This window comes from Myotis davidii, unplaced genomic scaffold, assembly GCF_000327345.1.
Source record: "Myotis davidii unplaced genomic scaffold, ASM32734v1 scaffold59, whole genome shotgun sequence".
In the NCBI taxonomy this organism is placed as follows: domain Eukaryota; kingdom Metazoa; phylum Chordata; class Mammalia; order Chiroptera; family Vespertilionidae; genus Myotis; species Myotis davidii.
In genome coordinates, this window is record NW_006293001.1 from 4,931,318 (window position 1) to 4,953,674 (window position 22,357).

Sequence of the window (22,357 nt, forward strand, 5' to 3'; positions counted from 1 at the left end):
CAGAATCACTGTGGACACAGCCGGACTACCAGCTTCTTTCCCACGGGCTCCACTCTGTCTTCTCCCTGAGGTTCTGGCATGCCCTAAGACAAGAGTCTTCAAACTGAAGTCCACAAACATTTCTGAAGGGTCCAGGGAATGCAGGGAGTTTCAGAGGAACCACTTCCCAGCATCTTTAAAAAGCAGCACCTGCCCTGTCTGCCAGCATCATCTTTACTCCATTTCATAAAACGAAGGTAAGCCTCTCCTCTGCACTGAATCTTACGTTGGGTAAGCACCCGCTATGCATCAAACAAAGGCAGCACTTCATATATTGAGCTAGCTTTGCAAGAAAGTGAATGACTCATGACTAAGGTATACAACTCTCAATTCTTTAAACAAGTGGAAGGAAATAATGTAACTGTCACTACAAAGTGATTATTTAAAATCACTTTGATGATTTATCACTAAAATTTTAGACATATAATGCAAAAGAGTTTATGTCTAACTCCCACCCACACCCCCCCAAAATATATATATGTAAATATATGTGTGTGTGTGTGTGTGTGTATAATCTCCACACCTTAATCCCTGGAACTTATAATTACCTTGCATAGCAAAAAAATTGAAATTAAAAGAAGGACTTTGCAGCTATGATTGTGTTAAGGAACTAGTATTGAGGACATTCTCCTGGATTATTTGGGTAGACCCTAAATGCTACTGTCTTATGGTAGAGAGGCAAAGGGAGATCTGAAAGACAGAAGAGGAGACAGCAACATGATGATGACAGAGTTGGCGGCCTAAGTGATACAGACATAAGCCAGGGAATGGCAGCTGCCCCCAGAAGCTGGAAGAAGCAAGGGACAGACTCTTTGCTGAAACCTGAAGGGGAAGAGCCTCCTAACGATGCCTTCATTTCAGCCCAGGAATCAGCAGTACTGATTTCAGACTCCTGGCCTCCAGACTGCGAGAGAATAAATATTTAGCTGTTCTGAGCCACCTAGTTTGTAGTAATTTGTTACAGTGCCCGCAGGAAATTAATGCCGAATTCAAAGCATTGAACAGCATTGCCGTAACTTCTTTCGTTCTCATCTACTTATTATGGGAACATGTTTTTTAACACTGATATATGCAAAAATAAGAAGGGGGAGACAAACAGGGGAGTGACAAAATTGTTGCCAATCCTGTCTCACTCTAGCAGAAGAATGAAAAAAATGTATAACTCATTAAAAGATTTGGAAAAATAAGCAAAACCTCTCTATGAAGCACAATACAATAATGAATTTTCAATTTAAAAAATTTTAAGGTTGCTCTTTATGATTTTAAAATGTGAAGTAATTACTTATTTCCTCAAGAAAAGTTTAGGGTGTATGCTCTCATTAAAAGAACCACCACTGTGGATACTCCCCATATCTGTCCTATAATCAATTCAAAAAATAATCCAAATAACAGTTTATTTATTAACTTCTTTAAAATGGTGCTACTAAAAATTATTATGAAATATATCCCTCCATCAATTTAGACTCAGTGTTCTAGCTCTAAAATTCCCATAAATCATTATTTAAAAAACAAGGGTGGTAAATGTGTAATATTATAATCCTTATGACCATTTGTTCTACCATTTTCATCTTTCAACTGCCAATACCAAAAGTAATAAGAATAATGAATTATTCATTATTTTCTTTTGTTTTTCTGTATCTGAAGAAAATTTTTGCCATATGATCAAAAGTATAAGGAACAGAAAAGCAATGACGTGACCACGATTCTGTGTCCTTACCGAGACCCAGGAGAGTCAGATGCTCAAAAAGGGTCCAGCAGTGGTCATCAACGTAATGACACTTCAGGATCAGCAGCTGGCAAACATCTCGGGCAGTTATGTCACTGGGCACCTCCAAAGCCCTGCTGGTTTCGTCTTCACTGTAGATTTTAATTACCTGTGTAGGTAGAAATAAGAAAATGAGCTAAAATATTATATTAGAAACATTATAGGAAGTCATCAAACTTACTGGTTGAGCTGATTATAAATGGCTTATACATTTTGATCAACATCTAATTTATTTATACATTAAGAGAATGATTACTTATCCCAAGACTTGTTTGTAACATGTCAAAGTCACTTTATCCAACAATTTCCACTCTTTTCTTCCATGTCTAAACTAGAGGACAAAGACCATTTAAAGCCATTAGCCACTATGAATGATATAATGTTGCATGTTAATTAATTATAAGAAGATGACCTTTCTCTACCACTCTAGTCTATTCAAAAGTTCTGTATCCCTTATCAATATTATAAATTTTCTATGTCACATTTAAATCCTGTAAATAATCAAAGTAACATGGGTGATTTATTCCCAGATATACTCTAACAGTAAAAGCAGTAAAGAAAATCAGACTTTTTAAAAAGATTTCTCTATTTCAAGTACGGTAGTTTTGCCAAAGACTTGCTAAAAGTTCACCAAATCCTTTTTCTTTTCTCCCTTGCAATTACTTGTGGCCACGAGACTGTGTTTTAATAGATGAACTATAAGCCCATTCAATTTTGTACTTCCAAACCTAGCCCACAGAAATCTCCTGTCAAATTCTTCTCAATGAGCAACTCATATATAATTTTTCATACTAATAATCCCAGTCGATATTGCCAATCATTAGTGGCAGTTCTGAGTTTTAGTCAGATGTGATTGTCTGAGCTTTCATTTCAGTTCACTTATTTTGTGGTTAACATACGTGGGTCCCTAAGATCCCAAGATCTATTTGGAATCATGACTGCATCTGGGTAAGCCATTGCTCTTAGAGTGCACCCTCAGTGTCTGTATCTGTGCTGGATTCAGAGCACCCTGTCGGGACTCTAAGGGAAGCTGTCCATATCCATGCTGCTGTGATTAATGACTGGACCGAGCTCCTTCCAAAAGCAGCATGAAGATGACCACTCTTGAGAGGACAAGGAGAGCCACGCCTAAGACGAGCTATGGTTTCAGTTTCCTCAGACACCAGCTGCACATTCCACACCAGGAAACTGGGGGCTGGGGATGACCGGGTGGCTGCTAAAAGGGTTCCCTGCATTTCCTGACTCCCCCTTGTTTGCTTACAGTAAACAGGAGCATGCCTTTTGTGTTTCATGCTCTATCTTTTATATCAGAAGGGCTAAGTAAATGAAAAACTGCAAACATTCTGAAGCTTAAGCCAAATTCACGAAGAGGGAAGGACAGAGCAAGGGGTAAAGATGGGGAAAATGAAAAGGATTTCTAACCAACCCAGAAAGCCAGGATTTTCTTCAAACTGTGCTGGTACAAATTTGAACAAAATAAGTTGCCAAGAATCAAGACACAAAAATTTAGAAGAGCTAGGCCAACTTAAATGTCTGGAATAGGAACAAGTACTCATTTTAAATAAATAACACCTGCTGAGAGCAAAATGTAATAGTTTTCAAACCCGTACTTTTCAAAAAATCCTACTTAATTCTGACATTTATCCAAAATATACATTCATCTGTGAATAATAAAATTATATTTTGGTTAAAAATGAAACATATAATACTTTCAACAATAAAGAATTTAAATAAAAATAAAAAGTTATATTTTGGTTGATATTCCATGGTAGTAAGTCCCTGTCATCTCTTAGATCTTTTCGGTAATTATGAAAAATCCCTTACACTACCAATGGGATGCCTTTGTTAAAAGTCTCATTTTATTTCTATTTATTTCTCCTTAAAGGTTATGGACAAGAGAAAGTTAATCCAAGCCTAAACTCTCTAACAGAGTTTAATGTGCCTCTTGCCAAAAGTATCACTTCACTAAAACTTCCTATGTGAGAAAAAATTCAAGTCACCAGAAAAGCTACATGACTTAAATAGCTTTTAAAACTAAGTTAAAAGCTTTTGTGGTCATGTAAAAACCAAATAACAGAGCTGTTCTTAAAAATCGCTATCGCAAAGTACCAGTCTCCTGTGTTCTTTATACACTGAGAGGTAAAAAAGAGAGTGGAAGATCATATCATCATGCTATTTAACAAAGGGATATTATACATTTCCAGTTCAGTAGCCCCAATTCCCAGCTTACTTTATAACATTAAAAAATGGGGAGAGAAGAATATTAATCATATCAATTTACCCACAAGATCATTTGAAACTGTATACTGGCAGGAAAAAATACTGCCTAGACCCTCAAGAAGAATAAAAACTCCTTTTGTTTCATCAGTGGACAAACACTTGGCTAGCAAGAGAGACATGTACTGATAAGGTCTGTCTACAACATCCCACCAGCATAAACAGAGCGCCCAAGGACAGCCAACTGTGTAGACATACAGGCTGTGTTCTGGAAGCCCTTGCGTGTCGCTGCAATCCTGGCTATCAGAGCAACCTTGGCCTTTGGAGTGGTTTACAGATTAAAAAGCTGCTCTGGAAGCACATGGCACAGAGCAATGAAAATGTAACACACAGACAGAGTAGCCGCTGCAGGGGGTGTGCTGGAATGTGGGTGGAGCAGATCTCTGTTTTGGCTGACATCCTTATCAAGGCAGTTGATACACTTTCTACCCAACTCCCCTCCACTGACCTCCTTAAAAATTAAGTGGAGGCAAGAGATAAAAGAGTAACATAACCCATTTTTTAAAACAGTAGACACAACAATGTTCATATAGAGACAGCAAGACATGGTTAACTGTTCAGGAAAAGTCTTGAGGCCTCTGAAGTCTTGAGCCTAAAAGACACAGAATATTTAAAAAATAAGACAAAGGCCATTTCTGAAAAAATAAAGTCAAGAGATCCAGTTTGAAAGTCAACTCAATATATATCACGTTGTTCCCAAAGCACACCAAGTATTTATCTCTACAATCACCGGAGATTCTGATTCTCAGAAGAGACTACAGGAAATGCCTCAGGAAAGCCCTGGGCAGGGGCTAAACAGTCAGCCTTTCCCCTCCTCCCTGCAGACCCCAGGGATGTGATGGCAGGGAGAGCCATGTCCTTTTCCAACCTGATCCATACAAGGGTATTTCGAAGGTATTCAGGGTTTTCATCTGGTCATTTGGTAACACCATCAAGCAGAAAGGGCACTGGATCCATCGGTAAGCATCTAGCTACTGCATAGCTTCCCCCATTTATCCAGAGAAGGGAGGAGAGAAGAGGTATAATCATTCAGCAGGTTAAAAAAAAAAAAGAAGGCTAGACAAAAACTCATATACACAGACAACAGTATGGTGGTTACCAGAGAGAAGAGGTGTAGGAAAGGGTAAAGGGGGTAAAATATATGGTGATGGAAGATTTGAGTTTGGATGGTGGGCACACAATGCAATATACAGATGATGTATCATAGAATTAATTGTATACTTGAAACATATAATTTTATTAAACAATGTCACCCTAATAAATTTATTTTTTAAAAAGCACTGATTAAACAAATATATGAGCAAGAATCCAGATGATACAAGTAAGGGAAAGAAAGAAAGGAGAAAGTAAGAAAGAAAGAAAGAAAGAAAGAAAGAAAGAAAGAAAGAAAGAAAGAAAGAACCAATTAGTAATTAATAGCTGGTAAAAAAGTAAGAGAAAGAAAAAGGGGAAGGGAAGAAGGAAGGAAGGAAGGAAGGAAGAGGAAGGAAGGAAGGAAAGAAGGGACTATTGAAGCACTATTATCTTCTGGTCAAAGTTTCAATTTTAAGGTCACAAATTTAATTTTCCCATTAACTACCTTTAAGTACCACATTTAATTCTTATTAAAAAGAGCATCCAAATATTAAGTATATTTAATATTTAACTTAAAATAACTAAACACCACATTTAATACCAAGATCTTATCATGATGAAAAGTATATATAACTTTTAAACGGAAAAAATCATTTATTTATTATATCTATTAATAATATATATATATTATTTATATATAATATAAAATAAGGAACAAGGACCATAGAAACCTGCTCTCAACTATATCCCAAAATAAAGCTTATTTGTACAGCTCTTTAAAAGTTTACCACCCAAGGACAGTAGGATTATAAAGCCATTTTTTAATGCTTGTTTTTTTCCTCTATTATTTCAATACAAATGCAACTGTGCCTAAGTCATATGAAATATTTTTAATCGAGGTCAGAGTAGCCCTGGGTTTTTACATTCTTCTAAATAAGGAACACAGTGTCCTAAGATAAGAGTAGACATCTCAGATATTCTGAATTAAGCAACTTATTGTGTTCCCTTGAAGAGAATGGGAAATAATATATTTATCAGTACTTATTCTAAATCTCTAACAGAATGTTATAATTTTTAAGAAAGATTCTTCCAAAAGACCCTAACAGCTCAAGAAAAGCTGTTGTTTCCTACTACCATCCTGAATTATTTTGCTAGCTGTCAAATACTTATCTAGAGTAAAATAGTATATAGTTTAGAGAAATCAAGTAGTAAGGAGTCTTAAATACTTTCTAGCAAGAGATCTTCAACAATACATTCTACTTCACCAGGAGCAGTACATGTCCAATTAGTTATATCAACTCAAAACATATCATCAATATAAATAATACAGAAATTGATTGACACAAACAGGTCCATTCCAAATACCGGTAGCCCCTTTAAACTTTATTCCCTAGGATCCCTTTCTCATTCTTGATCTCAAACCATACTTTTTCTCAAGTTTCTTGAAATAGCCATGCTCTTTCCTGTCACAGGACATTTGCATATACTGTTTCTGCTGCCTAGACCACTCTCTCCACCTTCTACTGGAACACTGCTGCTCCACCTTCTCTAAACACCCCATTCAGATCACCGTTATTTCTGCTGGGAAGCTCTCGGTGACTCTCCCAGTTTAGGTCCAGGCCCTTTGCTCCACGTATGCAGGTGTGCGAATATGTAATTACTATGCACCAACCTCAGAAGGCTGCATGATTGCTGGGATGATGTCAATGTTTGCTTCCCATTATATCCCCAGCAGTTAGCACAGCTCCGGGCACATAGTGAACAAACAAACATTTTTTTAGTGATGAATGAAACCATCATGTGTAGCCCTGTAGGAAATAATATTAGGGATTCCAAAATAGCAGCTTTGAAACCTCACAAGGTCTGAAAACTTCTAAATATATATTTTTTATTGATTTCAGAGAGGTAGGGAGAGGGAGAGAGAGATAGAAACATCAATGATGAGAGAGAATCATTGATCTGCTGCTTCCTGCATACCCCCTACTGGGGATCAAGCCCGAAACCTGAGCATATGCTCTTGATAAGGACCCAGGACACTTCAGTCCACAGGCTGATGCTCTATCCACTGAGCAAACTGGCTAGGGCAAGGTCTGCAAACTTCTAAAGAACAGAAACATAAGGACCAAACAGAAAAGCTAGGCAAGGTTTCATGAAATATGTGAAGTAAACAAAGGTGGGCCAGGTGACTTCGATGGTCCATGTCACATCTGGGAATCTGTGAAAATGCAAAAAAAGAAGAAGGGAGGAGGATATCTGAGTGGGACAAATATTATGAGCAAAGATACTGAGGACTGAAAGAGCAGAATATGTAGAGGACCAGTACACAGAGTACTATGCCAAGGTCAGAGGGACAAAGTTATGAGGACCAGCTGAGCAATCACAGGTGCCTGTGGAAGAAGCATCTTTGCCCAGCACTGCCGACACTGGTTCCCATCAGTGCAAACTAGAGAGGGGGCCACGACAACAAGGGATCATTTTTAAGACACATAAATGACAGGGTACCTTTTTTCAATGAATGAAAATATAGAATTACATTTACTAGTAAATGTTTTACAAGCAGATGATGACAAAGAGGTAAAAAATAAAGGATAAGTAATCACATGATGATTTAATCATTTAGGAAGCAGTCCAGCTACAAGTAACAGAAAAGCTGCCCGACACAATTTAGGTTTCATGTTGTTTCTTCTTACATTTGAAACCAGAAGCAGGCAGTTTGGGGCTTTGGTGATGCGATTTCATCAGGTCACCACTGGCCCAGGCTCTTCCTATTAGTCTGCAATCCCCAAGGTCACAAGATGAATCATCCCCATACCTCCCCTGGAAAAACTGAATTGTGTACATTCCCATGTTACTACATTTCCACAGGAAAATCCCAGGGCATGATGCGGTAAAGAGATGAACTAATTCAGGGTGAAAGGACCTGTGTATTGTGGCCCATATAGATCTTACAGGGGTTCTGGGTATGAATGGGTGTCCTGGCCAGCATCAGGCCAGGCCAAAGAGGACCAGTATGGCCTCACTACTGGAAATGCCACACTTGGCAGGGCAGGGGATTCAGCATGGCCACACCTGGCAGCTTGGATCAGTGACACTGCCAAATCAGGCCACATCTAGGCTTCCAACCAAGAGAAGAAAGACAGTCTGCAGGGACAGGGAGGCCCAGAAAGTTCCTCAGAGCCCCTCTGCTCTACTCTACTCCCTCACTCTGTTCTTTACTTTTCTGCAATCCTTGCCTCAGGCCAAGAGGCTTGCAGACTGTCCCTTCCTTGGGCCTCCTTTCTCCCTAGAGGGGATGAGATGTTACATAGAGAAATTGGAAACTCTTTCAGTTTGCTCTGTTATGTGGTTAAGAAAAAAAAAAGTAATAAAAAAAACACACCACACAGCTCCAATTTCATCATGAAACAAGTCAAACTAAAAACTAAGTCCAAAAATATCTTAAAGCATGGATGTAGAGGTACACACACATATACATATGCACATATAAATGTTATCCTAGAACCTAAATCCAATATGAAAAATAAAGGGGGTCAAATCCCAAATCCCACCCTAAAGCGTCCGATGACTCCATCAAAGGAATGTTCTCTGAGGCCTGGTGTTCTTGAAACACATTCAATTCCCACGAAGATGCCAGTACTGACTAATCCCTCCTCAAAGTGAAAAGACCTTCGCAAGTGTTAATGTGTATTCATATTTAAAGCAAAAAACCACTGGTCATGCTTATGTTGGATGCAGTGTTACCCCAGTGTCTCATTTCACCTTTTAAGCCATCATTTCTTCCCAGAATAACCACCGGACATGTCTCAGCGAAAAAGTTAAAAACCGTCTCACGTGGTGAGAAAGAAAGGCAAGTTGAAGAGGAGAGGACGAGTGTTCAGAAGACAGAGGGGGAAACACCAGGGCAGGAAAGAGATTTATTGGAAGCCAGGACACATCACACTGTTCAATTCCTGAGCTGGCTGGCATCAGCTGAAGCACTGTTAGGAACTACCTTATCTCATGGATTCCTATAAGCACATTTTCTCACATCTGACCTCCCTGAAACTTAGATGTAATTTACCACCAGTGGCTGGTCATAGTTTAATTAGAAACATATAAAATAATGATGCATCTTATAATTTAAGGTTTCACAGAATCAATGAAACAGGCGGTTTTCGGTCTTTCTGGGACATCTGGGGGTATTATTTTACAAACTTATAATAGCAAACAGAATATCACTTTCCAAACCTAACATTGCCATGCTGTGACAGCATGAGGAACAAATGACCTGTATATATTTTTGTAATTTTACCTTTGCTTCATTTTCCTAAATATTTACTTTGTCAGTGTGAAACACGTGCAGCACATTTTCCTGTGAAAGAAATGGAATCAATGCTGTTAGGATCTTAAAATGTAACCATTAGATGGGCTCTTGGAGAACAGGCACTAAAACCCTCTCATTTTACCAGTGAAGAAGCTGCGGCTGGAGAGGGTGTGACTTGCGCAGGGATCCCAGCTGGTCACTGGCAGAGCCGGCCGTGGAACCTGTCTCAGGGCTCCTACCTGATCCTGTTCCCTCCACTCTGCTCATGCAGCTTGCATGCTCCTTTAAGCTGCTACTGCTACAGAACATCGCAGATGCACGTGTTAGATAACTGAACACCAGAACATAAAAATGCTTCTGTGTCCCAAAGACCTAGCTTTTTGAATATCCAAAAATGTTTGCCTTTGTTTCACTTTTCTTAGCATAATTTGCCAGGAAAGTTGCATATACTGAAATAGCCAGCAGAGGGAGTCTTGATTTCTCAGTGGGTGAAAAAAAAAGAGGAAGAAATAAGATGGTTTGCAAATTACAACTTGAACACTATTAACCCTATGGAGGTCCTGCTTAATATAATGACAAGCTTTGTAATAAAGTTTAAATCTGTTTTTAAATATCCTTAATTCTCTGAATTTTTAAGGTAAATCATGTCTACATCTTAAACTTCAATATGAATTTGTTTGTACATACTGTGTGTGTGTGTGCACGTGCGCGCGTGTGTGTAAAGTCACCAGGAATCTCAAGGGGAGGTTCTCTCTGGCATTTAGAATGGTAAGGTCAAAATTTTTCTTCAAATCTTGACAGAACTACCTAAACTCATTTGACTTCTGAAACAGAGATACTATTCCTGACATGTTCACAAACACGACTGGATGTATATGTCCAAATATGGATGTCCAAGTAGGAAGTTATAATCACTTACTAACAATGCTATTTTTGCCAAAGTGGTTTTTAATTTCTCTTTTGGAGCTGTCTTAAGAGCAAGCATTTTTAATATCTTACAGGGGTAGAAAACCTTTATCCTCTCAGAGGGTTTAATATCTGAAATTACCAAAGGTCTTGCTTCCCTTTTCTGCCAAAAAGAGAATCTTATTTTCTCGATTTGGCTGAGGGTGCTGGGGCACGGCCAGGAGACAAGCCATAAGACTGCCCCAGCAAGAGTCTGAGACTGTTAACCAGCCAGCTATTTTTACTCTGCCTTCACTGCCAAATGCGGACCAAGTGCTGTCGTTTACCAAGTGACATGGGGCACGGGCCCTCTTCTCTTGCAGATTCAGTCCAGGTGCTCACAGCAGTGATGGACGCTGGAGCCCACTCTGTGAACAGATCCTAGACCAGGGGTCCTCAAACTATGGCCTGTGGGCCGCATGCAAATACAAATATTGTATTTGTTCCCGTTTTGTGTTTTTACTTCAAAATAAGATATGTGCAGTGTGCATAGGAATTTGTTCATAGTTGTTGTTTTTTTAAACTATAGTCCGGCCCTCCAGCGGTCTGAGGGACAGTGAAAAAGTTTGAGGACCCCTGCCCTAGACTGCCAGCTCATCAGCCACAAGCCTCAGATTCCTCATTCTGGAACATGGACCAACTGCTGGCAAACTGATAGCACTCAGTTGATATTAGAGAAGTGCTTTGGCATTAGTGGTGTACTTTGGGTAAGACACTTATCCTCTCCAAGCCTCATTTTTCTCCTCCCAACTTGTCCCTCAACCTCACAGGGTTCCTGTGAGGATTAAAGAGAAGGTGTAATCAGCGCTGAACAGCTGATGGCTGTTTTTATTTTTATTGGTGTGTGTGGAAGGCAGTGAGTACACCAAACTGTCCGCAGCAGCAAGCTGGGGCCGGATACGCTAACAAAAAGGCAGGTGGACCGGCCGAGGTGGGCCTTGAGCACATGACTTTATACCACAAGTTATGAAACCCAAGAAAAATGATGTGAATGCCTCAGACAGACAAACATAGAGAAGAAAGGTCAATAGCAGGTGAGTGCCAGAGGAGCCCAATTTTATTTTGTTAAAAATTGTGTTTGTTGAACTGATAGCAATTTGAACCCACTCTGCACCTTCCCTGTGCCAGACACTTAAGTCCAGTGATGATGAAGTGACACAGCCCTGCCATCATGTCACTAACATTACAGCAATGACACCTCTGTCTACTGACACATGTCTACACACAAGGCACAATTCTACTTCTTTCAGATATACAACCCATGAGTCCCTACCAGATACTCCCTAGGATAGAAAAAGGAGAAATAACAGAACCGCCCATTATCACCTAACAACCACTTATCAGCATATAATAGTTGGTTGAAATTTTTTTAATTTAAATTAAAGTCCACTCATAGAACTAGGGAGATTTTTAAGTGTTTATGAAACTAGTAAAACATGTCATTTTGCAAATTGGAAGCGGGGTAGCAATTCACATTTGTTGAACTCCTATATGGCAAGTATTTTTAAATATCTACCCTATTTATCCTCACTACTGTTCTGTATAGCAGCATCATTATCTCCAAGACAGAAAAACTGATTCTCAGAAAGGTTTAAAAGAGGCACCTTAAGTCATACCAGTGACAGAGCTGAGCTCACACTCAGGACTTCCTGGCTCTAAAACACAGGATCTCTACTACACCACTTCTCAAAAACTCACTTCTCAGTGGGGGGGGAAACTCTGTAAAAACACAAAACCCACTCATCTCAGTGGCACCCTTCCTGGGTGAATATGCAAGTAAGTTACCCCATATTAAAAATCAAAAGGGCAGCAGAAAGATCAAGGTTTGGCAAGAACGAGAGCTCTGGACAATAATTATACTCACTACCACATCGTGGCCACCTTCCAAGCAAGCCAACCATCTGAATTCAGGGCCCCATATGTGGATTTTCTCTAACTCTCCTACTCAGGAAACCTGCTCTCTCCCCACTCAGCACCCCTTCTACTATCTGCATACAAGAAATAGAAAACATTTGTTCAAAGAGCATAATCATATTTTGTATCTGTCATAACAACAACAAAAATTCAAGGGATAAATACATACTGGATGCCTAATACAGCCAAGGTACTTGTAGTGGAGATGGCTAGTTGCCCACCGGGAGCCACGCTTCCCCTCTCCCTTCCTACAGTCCTGATTGGATGAGGATTTGAGGTGGGCAATGAGTTGAGTTCAACCTACATTTCCTGGCCTCCCTTGTGTCCAGGGTTGACCATGTGACACAGTCCTGGCCAGTAGGACATAAGCAGACGCTCCTGGTTATTTCGGAGCAGCACACTAGCATCCCACAGAACTGGCCAGCATGCCCCAGGTCCTCCCCAGGCCAATGCTGGGAAGGTGAACAGGATGCCTGCAGATTTGCTTTTATCTTTCCATAAAGGAAAGGGACACACACTAAGGAAGACGTAAGAGAAAGCAAGAAGCTGAGGCTGCCACATCAGCTTTGGACTGATTCTTCCTGTAAAGTAAAAGAAAAATAAGTATCTTCCCTGTTTAATATGCTTCTTTTGAGTTTTATGATTACATAAAATTTAATTCAGCCTGCAACTGACAAATCAGTTTGTTTGAAGAGCCTTTCCCTTAAATTTTAAAAACCTAGTTGGAAGACAAAAAGAGACAAATTTTAAAAGCCACATAGGATAAGATATACAAAAAAATACCCAAGATACACAAAGAAGACTTGAAGTCAAATTTGAAAAGTCAGAAAGCATAAGATAGCTAGTAAGACTTAAATATCATAAAAGGTAACAAGAAAATTGGTCACATGACAGTAGTTACTGAATTGAGAAATGAGTAACAAAGGCATGTCCACTGATGCTGAATCGAAATACCATTACAATGGATGAGAAAGAGTATTCCAGGCTTCAAGATGGTACCAGAGCTCAGACACAGGCAATAAGCAACCTTCGGAAAAGCAAACAGGAGCCTGGCGTGTCTACAGGCCACTGAGCACAAGGCTGGGAGCACAGGAGGACAAGCAGCGAATGCTGCCGGGAGCACAAGGAGAAAAAAGTGTGCTGGAGGGAGGTGTCGCGTGAGGCTGGGGGACTGCGGTAGGTCCAGGCCTGGAAGCACAGTGAATGCACATACATTCGGATTATTCTGTACGTACTTGAAAGGTTCTGGACAAAATAGTGATAGGATGGTTCATTCTTTGCAAAATCGTGTTCAGTTGTTTTTTTAATACAGCAATGATTCTAACTGTATGAAGGAAATGAATATAACTATTCTCTTGTATAGAGGGACTGAATATTCTGTTAAATGGCATTACTCCATATTATACTCACAAACTTCATATTTTCAAAAGGATATGAATCTTAAGAAAAATATATTCTAAAAATTATTCCTTTTCCTCTGAGATTTGAGACTCTTCAGGATTGTCTGTGTTTATCAATAAATCTGTAACTAAAGTCTAGATAAAGAATGCAGAAATGCCTGTAAGCATAATCTACAAAACAACATTGATCTGATAGAGGCATGAAACATTTCTACCCACCGAATCAGAATATAGACACCTGGCCTTGTGACTTTGCAGCCTTTCTATAAAAAATGCAGATTTTATTTTGCACTTAATGTATACCTTACAAGTTAGTTAGCTTGAGTCTTTAGTTAACTCTTTGGAACCTTAAAATGTGTTTTCTTGATGCAATGTACCAATCTAGAGCTCTGGGTATAAATTGTTTCTCTAAATCCCCCCTCCCTCTCTCTCTCTCTCTCTCTCTCTCTCTCTCTCTCTCTCTCTCTCTCTCTCTCTCTCTCTCTCTCTCTCTCTCTCTCTCTCTCTCTCTCTCTCTCTCTCTCTCTCTCTCTCACACACTCACACACACACACACACAGAGGCACACAAACACACTCATTCTGTTGCCTGCAATTGCTTTCTGAATAGTATGTTTTCTACACTAGAGCATATGGGAGTTGGCGGAGGTACAAAGAAAGATGAAAGAATTTGCCTAAACTACTTTCAGACTAGAAGTTGAATGGCAACTACACACACTATAAGGCAATTTCATTGACATATTAACTTCAGGAGGTAACAGGTATCTAGGAGAAACACACGAAGTCACAAGACCTAGATTCTATTTCTAGCTTTGGCATTGACCTTTTGAGTGACCCTGCATAAGTCACTCAACACCCATGAGACTCAGTCTTCTCATCTGGAAAAAAAAAAGCATAACCTAGTAGTTATCTGAGAAAAAATGAGGTAAAGGATTCATTCCAAACCTTTGGTGAGGATGTGATATTTATAAGAGATGTGATAAAACCATCTTCACTAGAATTTCGATTCATTAAAATCAAGGAAATCAGTTCTAAATACAATTAGAGAAAGCCAAAAATTTATTTACAATTTGCTTGACAGAAAATCTACCAAAATACTCTGCTCCTCAAAAATCAAAGTGTATTTGATCTGCCACAAAAAAAGACCCATACAATGTTGAGGGCCATATTGAAAATTCAAGTTCCCAATCACTCCCAGGAGACTCTTACAGCCAGATGCACTAGCTGGTTAGAAATGTACTCCTCAGTGCTGCTGAGCATTTTCAGAAATGCCCTCAGCTTTTCAAATGACTAGGATTCCAGTTGGCAAGTTATTTTGCAAGAACTACTCCTTAAAGATGAGCAAACTTTATGCCAAACCTGTGGGAAAAGTACCTGCCTTCTTGGGAATGTAAAAAGCTGCTCCCAAAACACTCTGAGAAATGCTTGTCCTGATTTGTAAGAGCATCATATTATGGTGCATACAGGAAATGACAAGTTAATTATAAGTGTGGAATGATTTTCTCTCTTGAGGGGGGGTGGGGGGAAGAAGTATGCTGTAACCAGAGCAGGTGTATGTTTTTTAGTCAGAAAAATAAGAGGTTTTTAAAATTTTTTGATTTTTTTAAATAGGAGGTTCTAAAATTTTCAGAACAATTTTATACACAACTAGAGGCCCAATGCACAAAATTCATGCAAGAGTAGGCCTTCCTTCCCCCAGCTGCTGGCATCAGCTTCCCTCTGGCACCCAAGACCCGGGCTTCCCTCTGGCACCTAGAACCAGGGCTTCCCTCCAGCCTTGGCTTCGTCCGGAAGGTCGTCCAGAAGGATGTCTGGAAGGACATCTGGTCTAATTAGCATATTACACTTTTATTATTATAGATGGGTCCTTTGGGGGTTACAATATCAGGTGAAAGAAGTGCTTTCTGCAAATGACAATGTGCTAAAATATATGAACATTTAATACCTGTACTCAATGGAAAGGAGTAACATAGATTTGGGCTTAGGGAATTTTGACTTCTGTAATTATTATAATAGAAACCTAGCAAGAAGCTTATTATCAAAAGACCAAGAGAAATCCCAATGATGTGTCCAGTGGCAGCTCAGAACTAACATCAGTTATAATCACGGCTTCCCAGAGTATGCTTGGTTTGCTACTCACCAGGCAGAGCCAGGGTGTACTCATACCACTTTCCCTAGACCTGCGATTGAAACTTCGTGGCCCATGCACAGAAGTTGGTATTCTGTGGAAGGGTCTAGCCCAGCCGTGGGCAAACTACGGCCCACGGGCCGGATCCGGCCCTTTTGAAATGAATAAAACTATTGAAAAAAAAGACCGTACCCTTTTATGTAATGATGTTTACTTTGAATTTATATTACTTCACACAAACACTCCATCCATGCTTTTGTTCCGGCCCTCTGGTCCAATTTAAGAACCCATTGTGGCCCTCGAGTCAAAAAGTTTGCCCACCCATGGTCTAGACTAACTGATCAAAATCTTTAAAAATGACAGCACCTTTTTGTAATGTTTTATACTCTAAGAAAATAAAAAAATGGTTTCAATATTTTCTATGACTATGAAAATGCAAAATATATGATTTGATTCACAGAATTACATGCAAATAAGACTTAAGAGAGCACTAAATGAAAATCTCTCAGCTGTCCTCATCCAGGTGAGGAAATAATGTCTGAGAGTTTAAGTGACGTGCCAAGGTCACAGAGCCAATCCATGGAGAGTCCAGGTGGTGTGCTTTCCACCACACCAGCACACCGTCCAAAAATCCTCATGAGCATTTCATGGTCAATCTACACTGCAATATTAACTGGACAAAGAAGAAAAACGTAAGAACATAGATTTGATATATGTTAATGTGCCTTTTCACATCCCCAATGATTAAGAAAACCTATATGGTCATCATCAATGCACTGCCAAGCCTAAATCAAAATAAAGATTCAAAGCAAAATATTTTAAATTAAATTTGCTTAAAATGATAGGAAAGGCCAGTGTTTCTCAGTGGTTGAGCATCCACCTATGAACCAGGAAGGTCATGGTTCAATTCCTGGTCAGGGCACATGCCCGGGTTGTGGGCTCAATTCCCAGTTGGGGGTGGGGGAGGGGGATGCAGAAGGCTAGCTGATCAATGCTTCTCTTTCATTTTTGATGTTTCTATCTCTCCCCCCCTCTTCCTTCCTCTCTGAAATCCATAAAAGTATATTAAAAAATAATAAAAAAATAATAAAATGAGAGAAAGGCATCAAGAAAGATTGCAAACAAATGCTGGGAAAATTACCATATACTATTCCAGTGCCAAGTAAAATGTCCATAGTGCATAAATTGGTGGATAGGATAAGAAAGCAAGTTGAAAACCTAAAAGTTGAAAATAACAAAAGAGAGATACTTCTATTTTTTAAAATTCATCTTAATCGTTACAGTTGTCATTTTCAAATAAATTAAACCATGACCTTTGACTTAGTGGAACACACTAATAGTTAACCAACAGTTAACTATTAAAAATCAGGCATGGAAAGAAATATTGCAGTTTCTAGTAGCACCAAAATAAGTTCAGAGAAAATATTGCCAAAAATGTGTTTTTGTGCTTTCTTTTTCTATGCAAGAGATTTGACTCTTTAAAGAATTCAATACAATATTCTTATTTGTTGTAATTTCAAGGAAAGTTTAGTATATTCAGTTTTACTTAAATGGTACATTACACAGTGTGTTTATTACGTTATAAAATACATTGCTGCAAGACATGAAAATAATCTTTGCAAAAAACTAACAGAAAAACTATTTTCATACACAGGCTTGATTGCATTAATAATTAACAGAAAGCCCTTTCGCAGGGAAATTTACTGGGAAGTTTTTCTTAAGCAAATAGGGAGAAACTCAATCCAAATGGGTAGAAATCACAGAGTAATAAGCTGGTGTTACATGTGTAAGCAGTAAGAACAATTATATATAGTCCATACAAAAATGAAGATGGATGTATAAGAAATTATAGTCAAACAAAGAAACTGTTCCTCAGTAGACAAACAGAAAACATAATAGCTAGCAGATTTCCTATTGCACTAAAGGCAAAGAGGCCTGAAGTTACAATAGAAGGGGGGGGGGGGGGGGGAGTAAAAGCTTCAATAGTCTCTAAATCACAATGCTCTGAAATGGAGACCAAACTGCTGTTACAGGGAGCTTTTACTACAAAGATGTTCTAGCAAAGATGTTATTTTTTTCCCCTAGGCTAAAGCTAATAGCATATTCTTTAATTACCTGTAGCCTCAACGAATTAGAGTCTCTCTCAGGATACGTAACTAAAGTTTCCAACATATTAATAAACACACAGTAACAAGGAAAAGAAAACAGCAAGGAATAAAGGGAAAGCAGCACATACCCTCTTCTGCAGAACTAAGGGTGTTATTGCAGGCAGAGTGACCCTCCTCCCACTCATGCTCATGCCTGCTCTTCTCAGTATGATCTCTCGTAGACCATGGACGAAATGAAAGAAATCTTTTACAGCAACTCCTTGAGAAGCTCAGGGCTCAGTGCAAAGAAACAAGTAGGAAAGCAATAAATGTCACCCTGCTTTTGTGATTCCAGTCTACCCAAAGCCAATTAAGGATGGCTGCGGGACAGGACCGAGCAGCAACCAATCAAAGCCGGGAAAACTCCGCCTTTGTCCTTGGAAACACATTCTGATACTTTCGTTGATGATATTTAAAGAGCCAGATTAACAGGCATCTAGTTCACTGAACTTTTTTTTCCAAAACAATGAAATTCAATGCCATCTTTGCTGACTAGCCAGTTTTGTCTTTACTTTACTAAAACATTTCAACATATGGCAGATAAGAAACTGTTTACATTGGTCTACTTAAAGTATATAAATAGGCAGGTGAACTAAATTTACTTATGCTACTCATAAAATTGATAAACGAGTCAACTGGAATGCATTCTAGAGGGACAAAAAAATAATCCTGAAGTTAGAACTGGTCCAAAAGTGCTAATTTACAAGTTATAATAAAAGATTCTTAATATATTTATATGCATTTCATCTCCTAAAGAGCTAAAATGTTAGTATCATGGACCTTTTAGCTATCCATGAGGTTACACATTTAACTATTCCTGTTGAATATTACCTAAACAATCAACCTAAAAATAACGCTAAATATAAAAGGGATAGTAAACTATCAGTCTAAATTGCTTGTTTTTAAAAAGCACAGATATGTGTAACTTAGCATATTTCTTTCAATGAAGACCACTTAAACAATAATCACTGCTCAAAGCAATACCAACATTTTAATGATCACCTTGCCTTTTTTTTCTTACAATAACTAAAAATTGTATTCTATGCTTTTGAGAGCTGCGGGAGGGTCAAAACTAAACATTGCTCTCTGACAAGAAAAAAAACCTGTAATATCTAAATAAAAAGTAAAAGAAACATTAAAAATGATCAAAGGTAATCTGAGTTTTTATGATTATAAAATTTCTCCTGAAATGATCCTTCAATTAGCACCTACTCGGTGCTCTTCAACCATAACACGTGGAAGAACACCCTGCCTTCATCATAAATAACTCCTCTTAAGTCCTAGAACACAACATAATTGTTGTAGTCACAGACAAAATGAAAGATTCTCGGCAATTCAGACACAGACTTTCCACTTCATTGTCCAGATTGCTTTTAGTCAGGGTTCACTTTACTGCCTTACCCTTGGGTGTGTTTTATATGCATGATGATCTCATATTCCTCAGTTAAAAAAGAAAGAAAGGAAGAAAGAGGAACACTACACTCTTCACAAAATCTAGGGTTTCCTACTTCGATTTTCAAAACCTATAATTCCTCACAATGGTATTTGGGGGAATAAAATTCACCTGATATGACAAGTCACAGATGTACACCAATAAAAAACCATCAGAAGGAAAACTAAAGAAAAAGTCCCATTTATAATTGCATCAAAAAATAAAATAAAATACCTAGAAATAAATTCAACAAAGGAGGTAAAAGACTGTACCCAGAAAGTTCTAAGACACTGAAGAAAGAAAATGAAGAAAATACAAATATATGAAAGCTCATGAATAGGAAAAATTAATATTGTTCAAATGTCCATACTAGCCAAAGCTATCTATAATTTTAGCGCAACCCCTATCAATGCACCAAAGGTGTATTTCACAGAACTAAAACAAATAATCCAAAAATGTATATGAAATCACAAAACACACTGAATAGCCACAGCAATCTTGAGAAAACAGGACAAAGTTGGAGAAACACGCTATCAGATAACAAACTATACTACAAGGCTATAGTAATCAAAACAGCAAGGTACTGGCATAAAAACAGACATAGATCAATAAAGAATAGAGAGCCTAGAAATAAGCTCATGCCCTTATGGTCAATTAATATTTGACAAAGAAGGCAAAAATATACAATGGGGTAAACACAGCCTATCCAATAAATGGTGTTGGAAAAAATGGACAAATATATGCCAAAAAAAGAGACCACCACCTTATACCATATACAAGAATAAAATCATAATAGATTTAAACAAATGGGACTGCATCAAATGGAAAAGGTTTTGCACAGCAAAGGAAAACATCAACAAAATGAAAAGAGAACCCACTGAATAAGAGGACATTCACCAATGATACATCTAAGAAAGGGTTAATATCCAAATTTATAAAGAACTCATACAACTCAACACAAAAACAAACAAACAATCCAATTAAAATATGGGAAAAATACCTGAATAAACTCTTCTCTCAAGAAGATACACAATTGACCAACAGTTAATAAAAACATGCTCAACTAAGCAACCCAAGTGCTCATCAATAGATGAGTGAATTTAAAAAAGTATGGTACATATATACAATGAAATATGACTTGGCCATAATAAAGAATGAAATCTTACCATTTGTGACAGCGTGGATGGACCTAAAGGGTATTATGTTAAGTGAAATAAATCAGTCAAAGAAAGACAAATATCATATGGTTTCACTCATCTGTAGAATCTAAAGAATATAAGTGAACAAACAAAACAGAAACAAACTCATAGCTACAGAAAACAGGCTGATGGTTTCCAGAAGGGGAGTTGGGGGACTGGGTGAAAAAGATGAAGGGACTGAGAAGTGAAGATTGGTAGTTACAGAATAGTCATGGGGATGTGAAGTTCAGCACAGAGAATATAGTCAATAATACTGTAATAACTATGTATGGTGCTGGGAAATATAAGGGAGAACACTTTTTTAAGTATATGGTTTCTAACCACTACGCTGCTATACAGTATTTTGAAACTAATACACAACACTATTAAATGTAAACTGTGATTGAAAAGAATGTTTTTTTAATGTGAAATAAAGAAAAATGTCACAAACAGATCTAGTTTGGGGGCATTCATTTAATCCTTATCTAGTTAGATTTGTCATGGTCTTTAAAAATAAAACTACATAACAACAAAAATTTACTAATACTGGGAGCAAAGTTACCATTTGTGAACTAAAAGACTCTAGTTTAACCTGTTTGTCAGGCCAACAATAACGAAGCCCACAGTAACCACATACTTCAAGTTTATTACCTATATTTGGTTTTTCCTATCTTCTTTGTTCCATTTAGCCTTTATTACAAAGAAGTATGATCTCCAATTTCAAAAATAGGGTTCCAACAGAATCAAAGCAATTCATCTACTAATGCATGAAATAAAGTGCCCACAATGTGCCAGACACTGAGTCAGGCAGTAAAAACACTTAATGAATAAGGTATGGTCACTGCCTCATAGTAGAATAGAGATTATTTGTTTATAGTTTGTTTTTTATTTTTAATTTAATTTAATTTAATTTATTGATTAAGGTATTACATGTGTCCTTATTTCCCCATTGCCCCCCCCCACCTCACCCTCACTCATGCCCTCATCCCCCTGGTGTCTGTGTCCATTGGTTAGGCTTTATGCATGCATACAAGTCCTTTGGTTGATCTCTCCCTCTTACAGCCGTTTTTTGATCCACTCATCTGCTGATGGGCATTTAGGCTGTTTCCAGATCTTAGTTATGGTAAATTGTGCTGCTATGAACATAGGGGTGCATATATCCTTTCTGATTGGTATTTCCAGTTTCTTGGGATATATTCCTAGAAGTGGGATCACTGGGTCAAATGGGAGTTCCATTTTTAGTTTTTTGAGGAAACTCATACTGTTCTCCACAGTGGCTGCACCAGACCACCAACTTACACCATACACAAAAAATAAACTCAAAATGGATAAAGGACTTAAACATAAGACAGGAAATCATAAACATATTAGAGGAATCCATTGGGAGTAAAATCTCAGAAATATGCTAAAGCAATATCTTTACCAATACAGCTCCGAGGGCAATGGAAACTAAAGAGAAAATAAACAAATGGGACTAGATCAAAATAAAAAGCTTCTGCACAGCAAAAGAAACCATCAACAAAACAAGAAAGCCCACTGCATGGGAGAACATATTTGCCAAAGTTATCACCAATAAGGGTTTAATCTCCAACATTTATAGGGAACTCATACAACTTAACAAAAGGAAGATAAACAACCCAATCAAAAAATGGGCAATGGACCTAAATAGATACTTTTCAAAAGAGGACATAAGGAAGGCCAAGGGACATATGAAATATAGGTTTTTTTAAAAAAAAAAAAAATCACCCTCAGGAGG

General features: G+C 38.2%; 1 protein-coding gene across 2 annotated transcripts in view; it reads right to left on the reverse strand.

Moving 5' to 3' along the window:
- GRB14 (growth factor receptor bound protein 14) overlaps positions 1-18,308 on the reverse strand; it is a 58,133-nt gene extending 39,825 nt beyond the window's left edge. Inside the window, exons 1-3 of one of the 2 annotated variants that reach the window (XM_015565749.1) lie at positions 18,081-18,144; positions 16,986-17,062; positions 1,757-1,913 (exon numbers count right to left, since the gene is read on the reverse strand). In XM_015565749.1, coding sequence (XP_015421235.1) covers positions 1,757-1,913; positions 16,986-16,988 — 160 coding nt within the window. In that variant the 5' untranslated portion in view covers positions 16,989-17,062; positions 18,081-18,144. Of the gene's footprint in view, positions 1-1,756; positions 1,914-16,985; positions 17,063-18,080 lie in introns of both variants that reach the window. The other variant, XM_006766494.2, reaches the window with a different exon arrangement.
- Between the last annotated feature and the right edge of the window lie 4,049 nt (positions 18,309-22,357).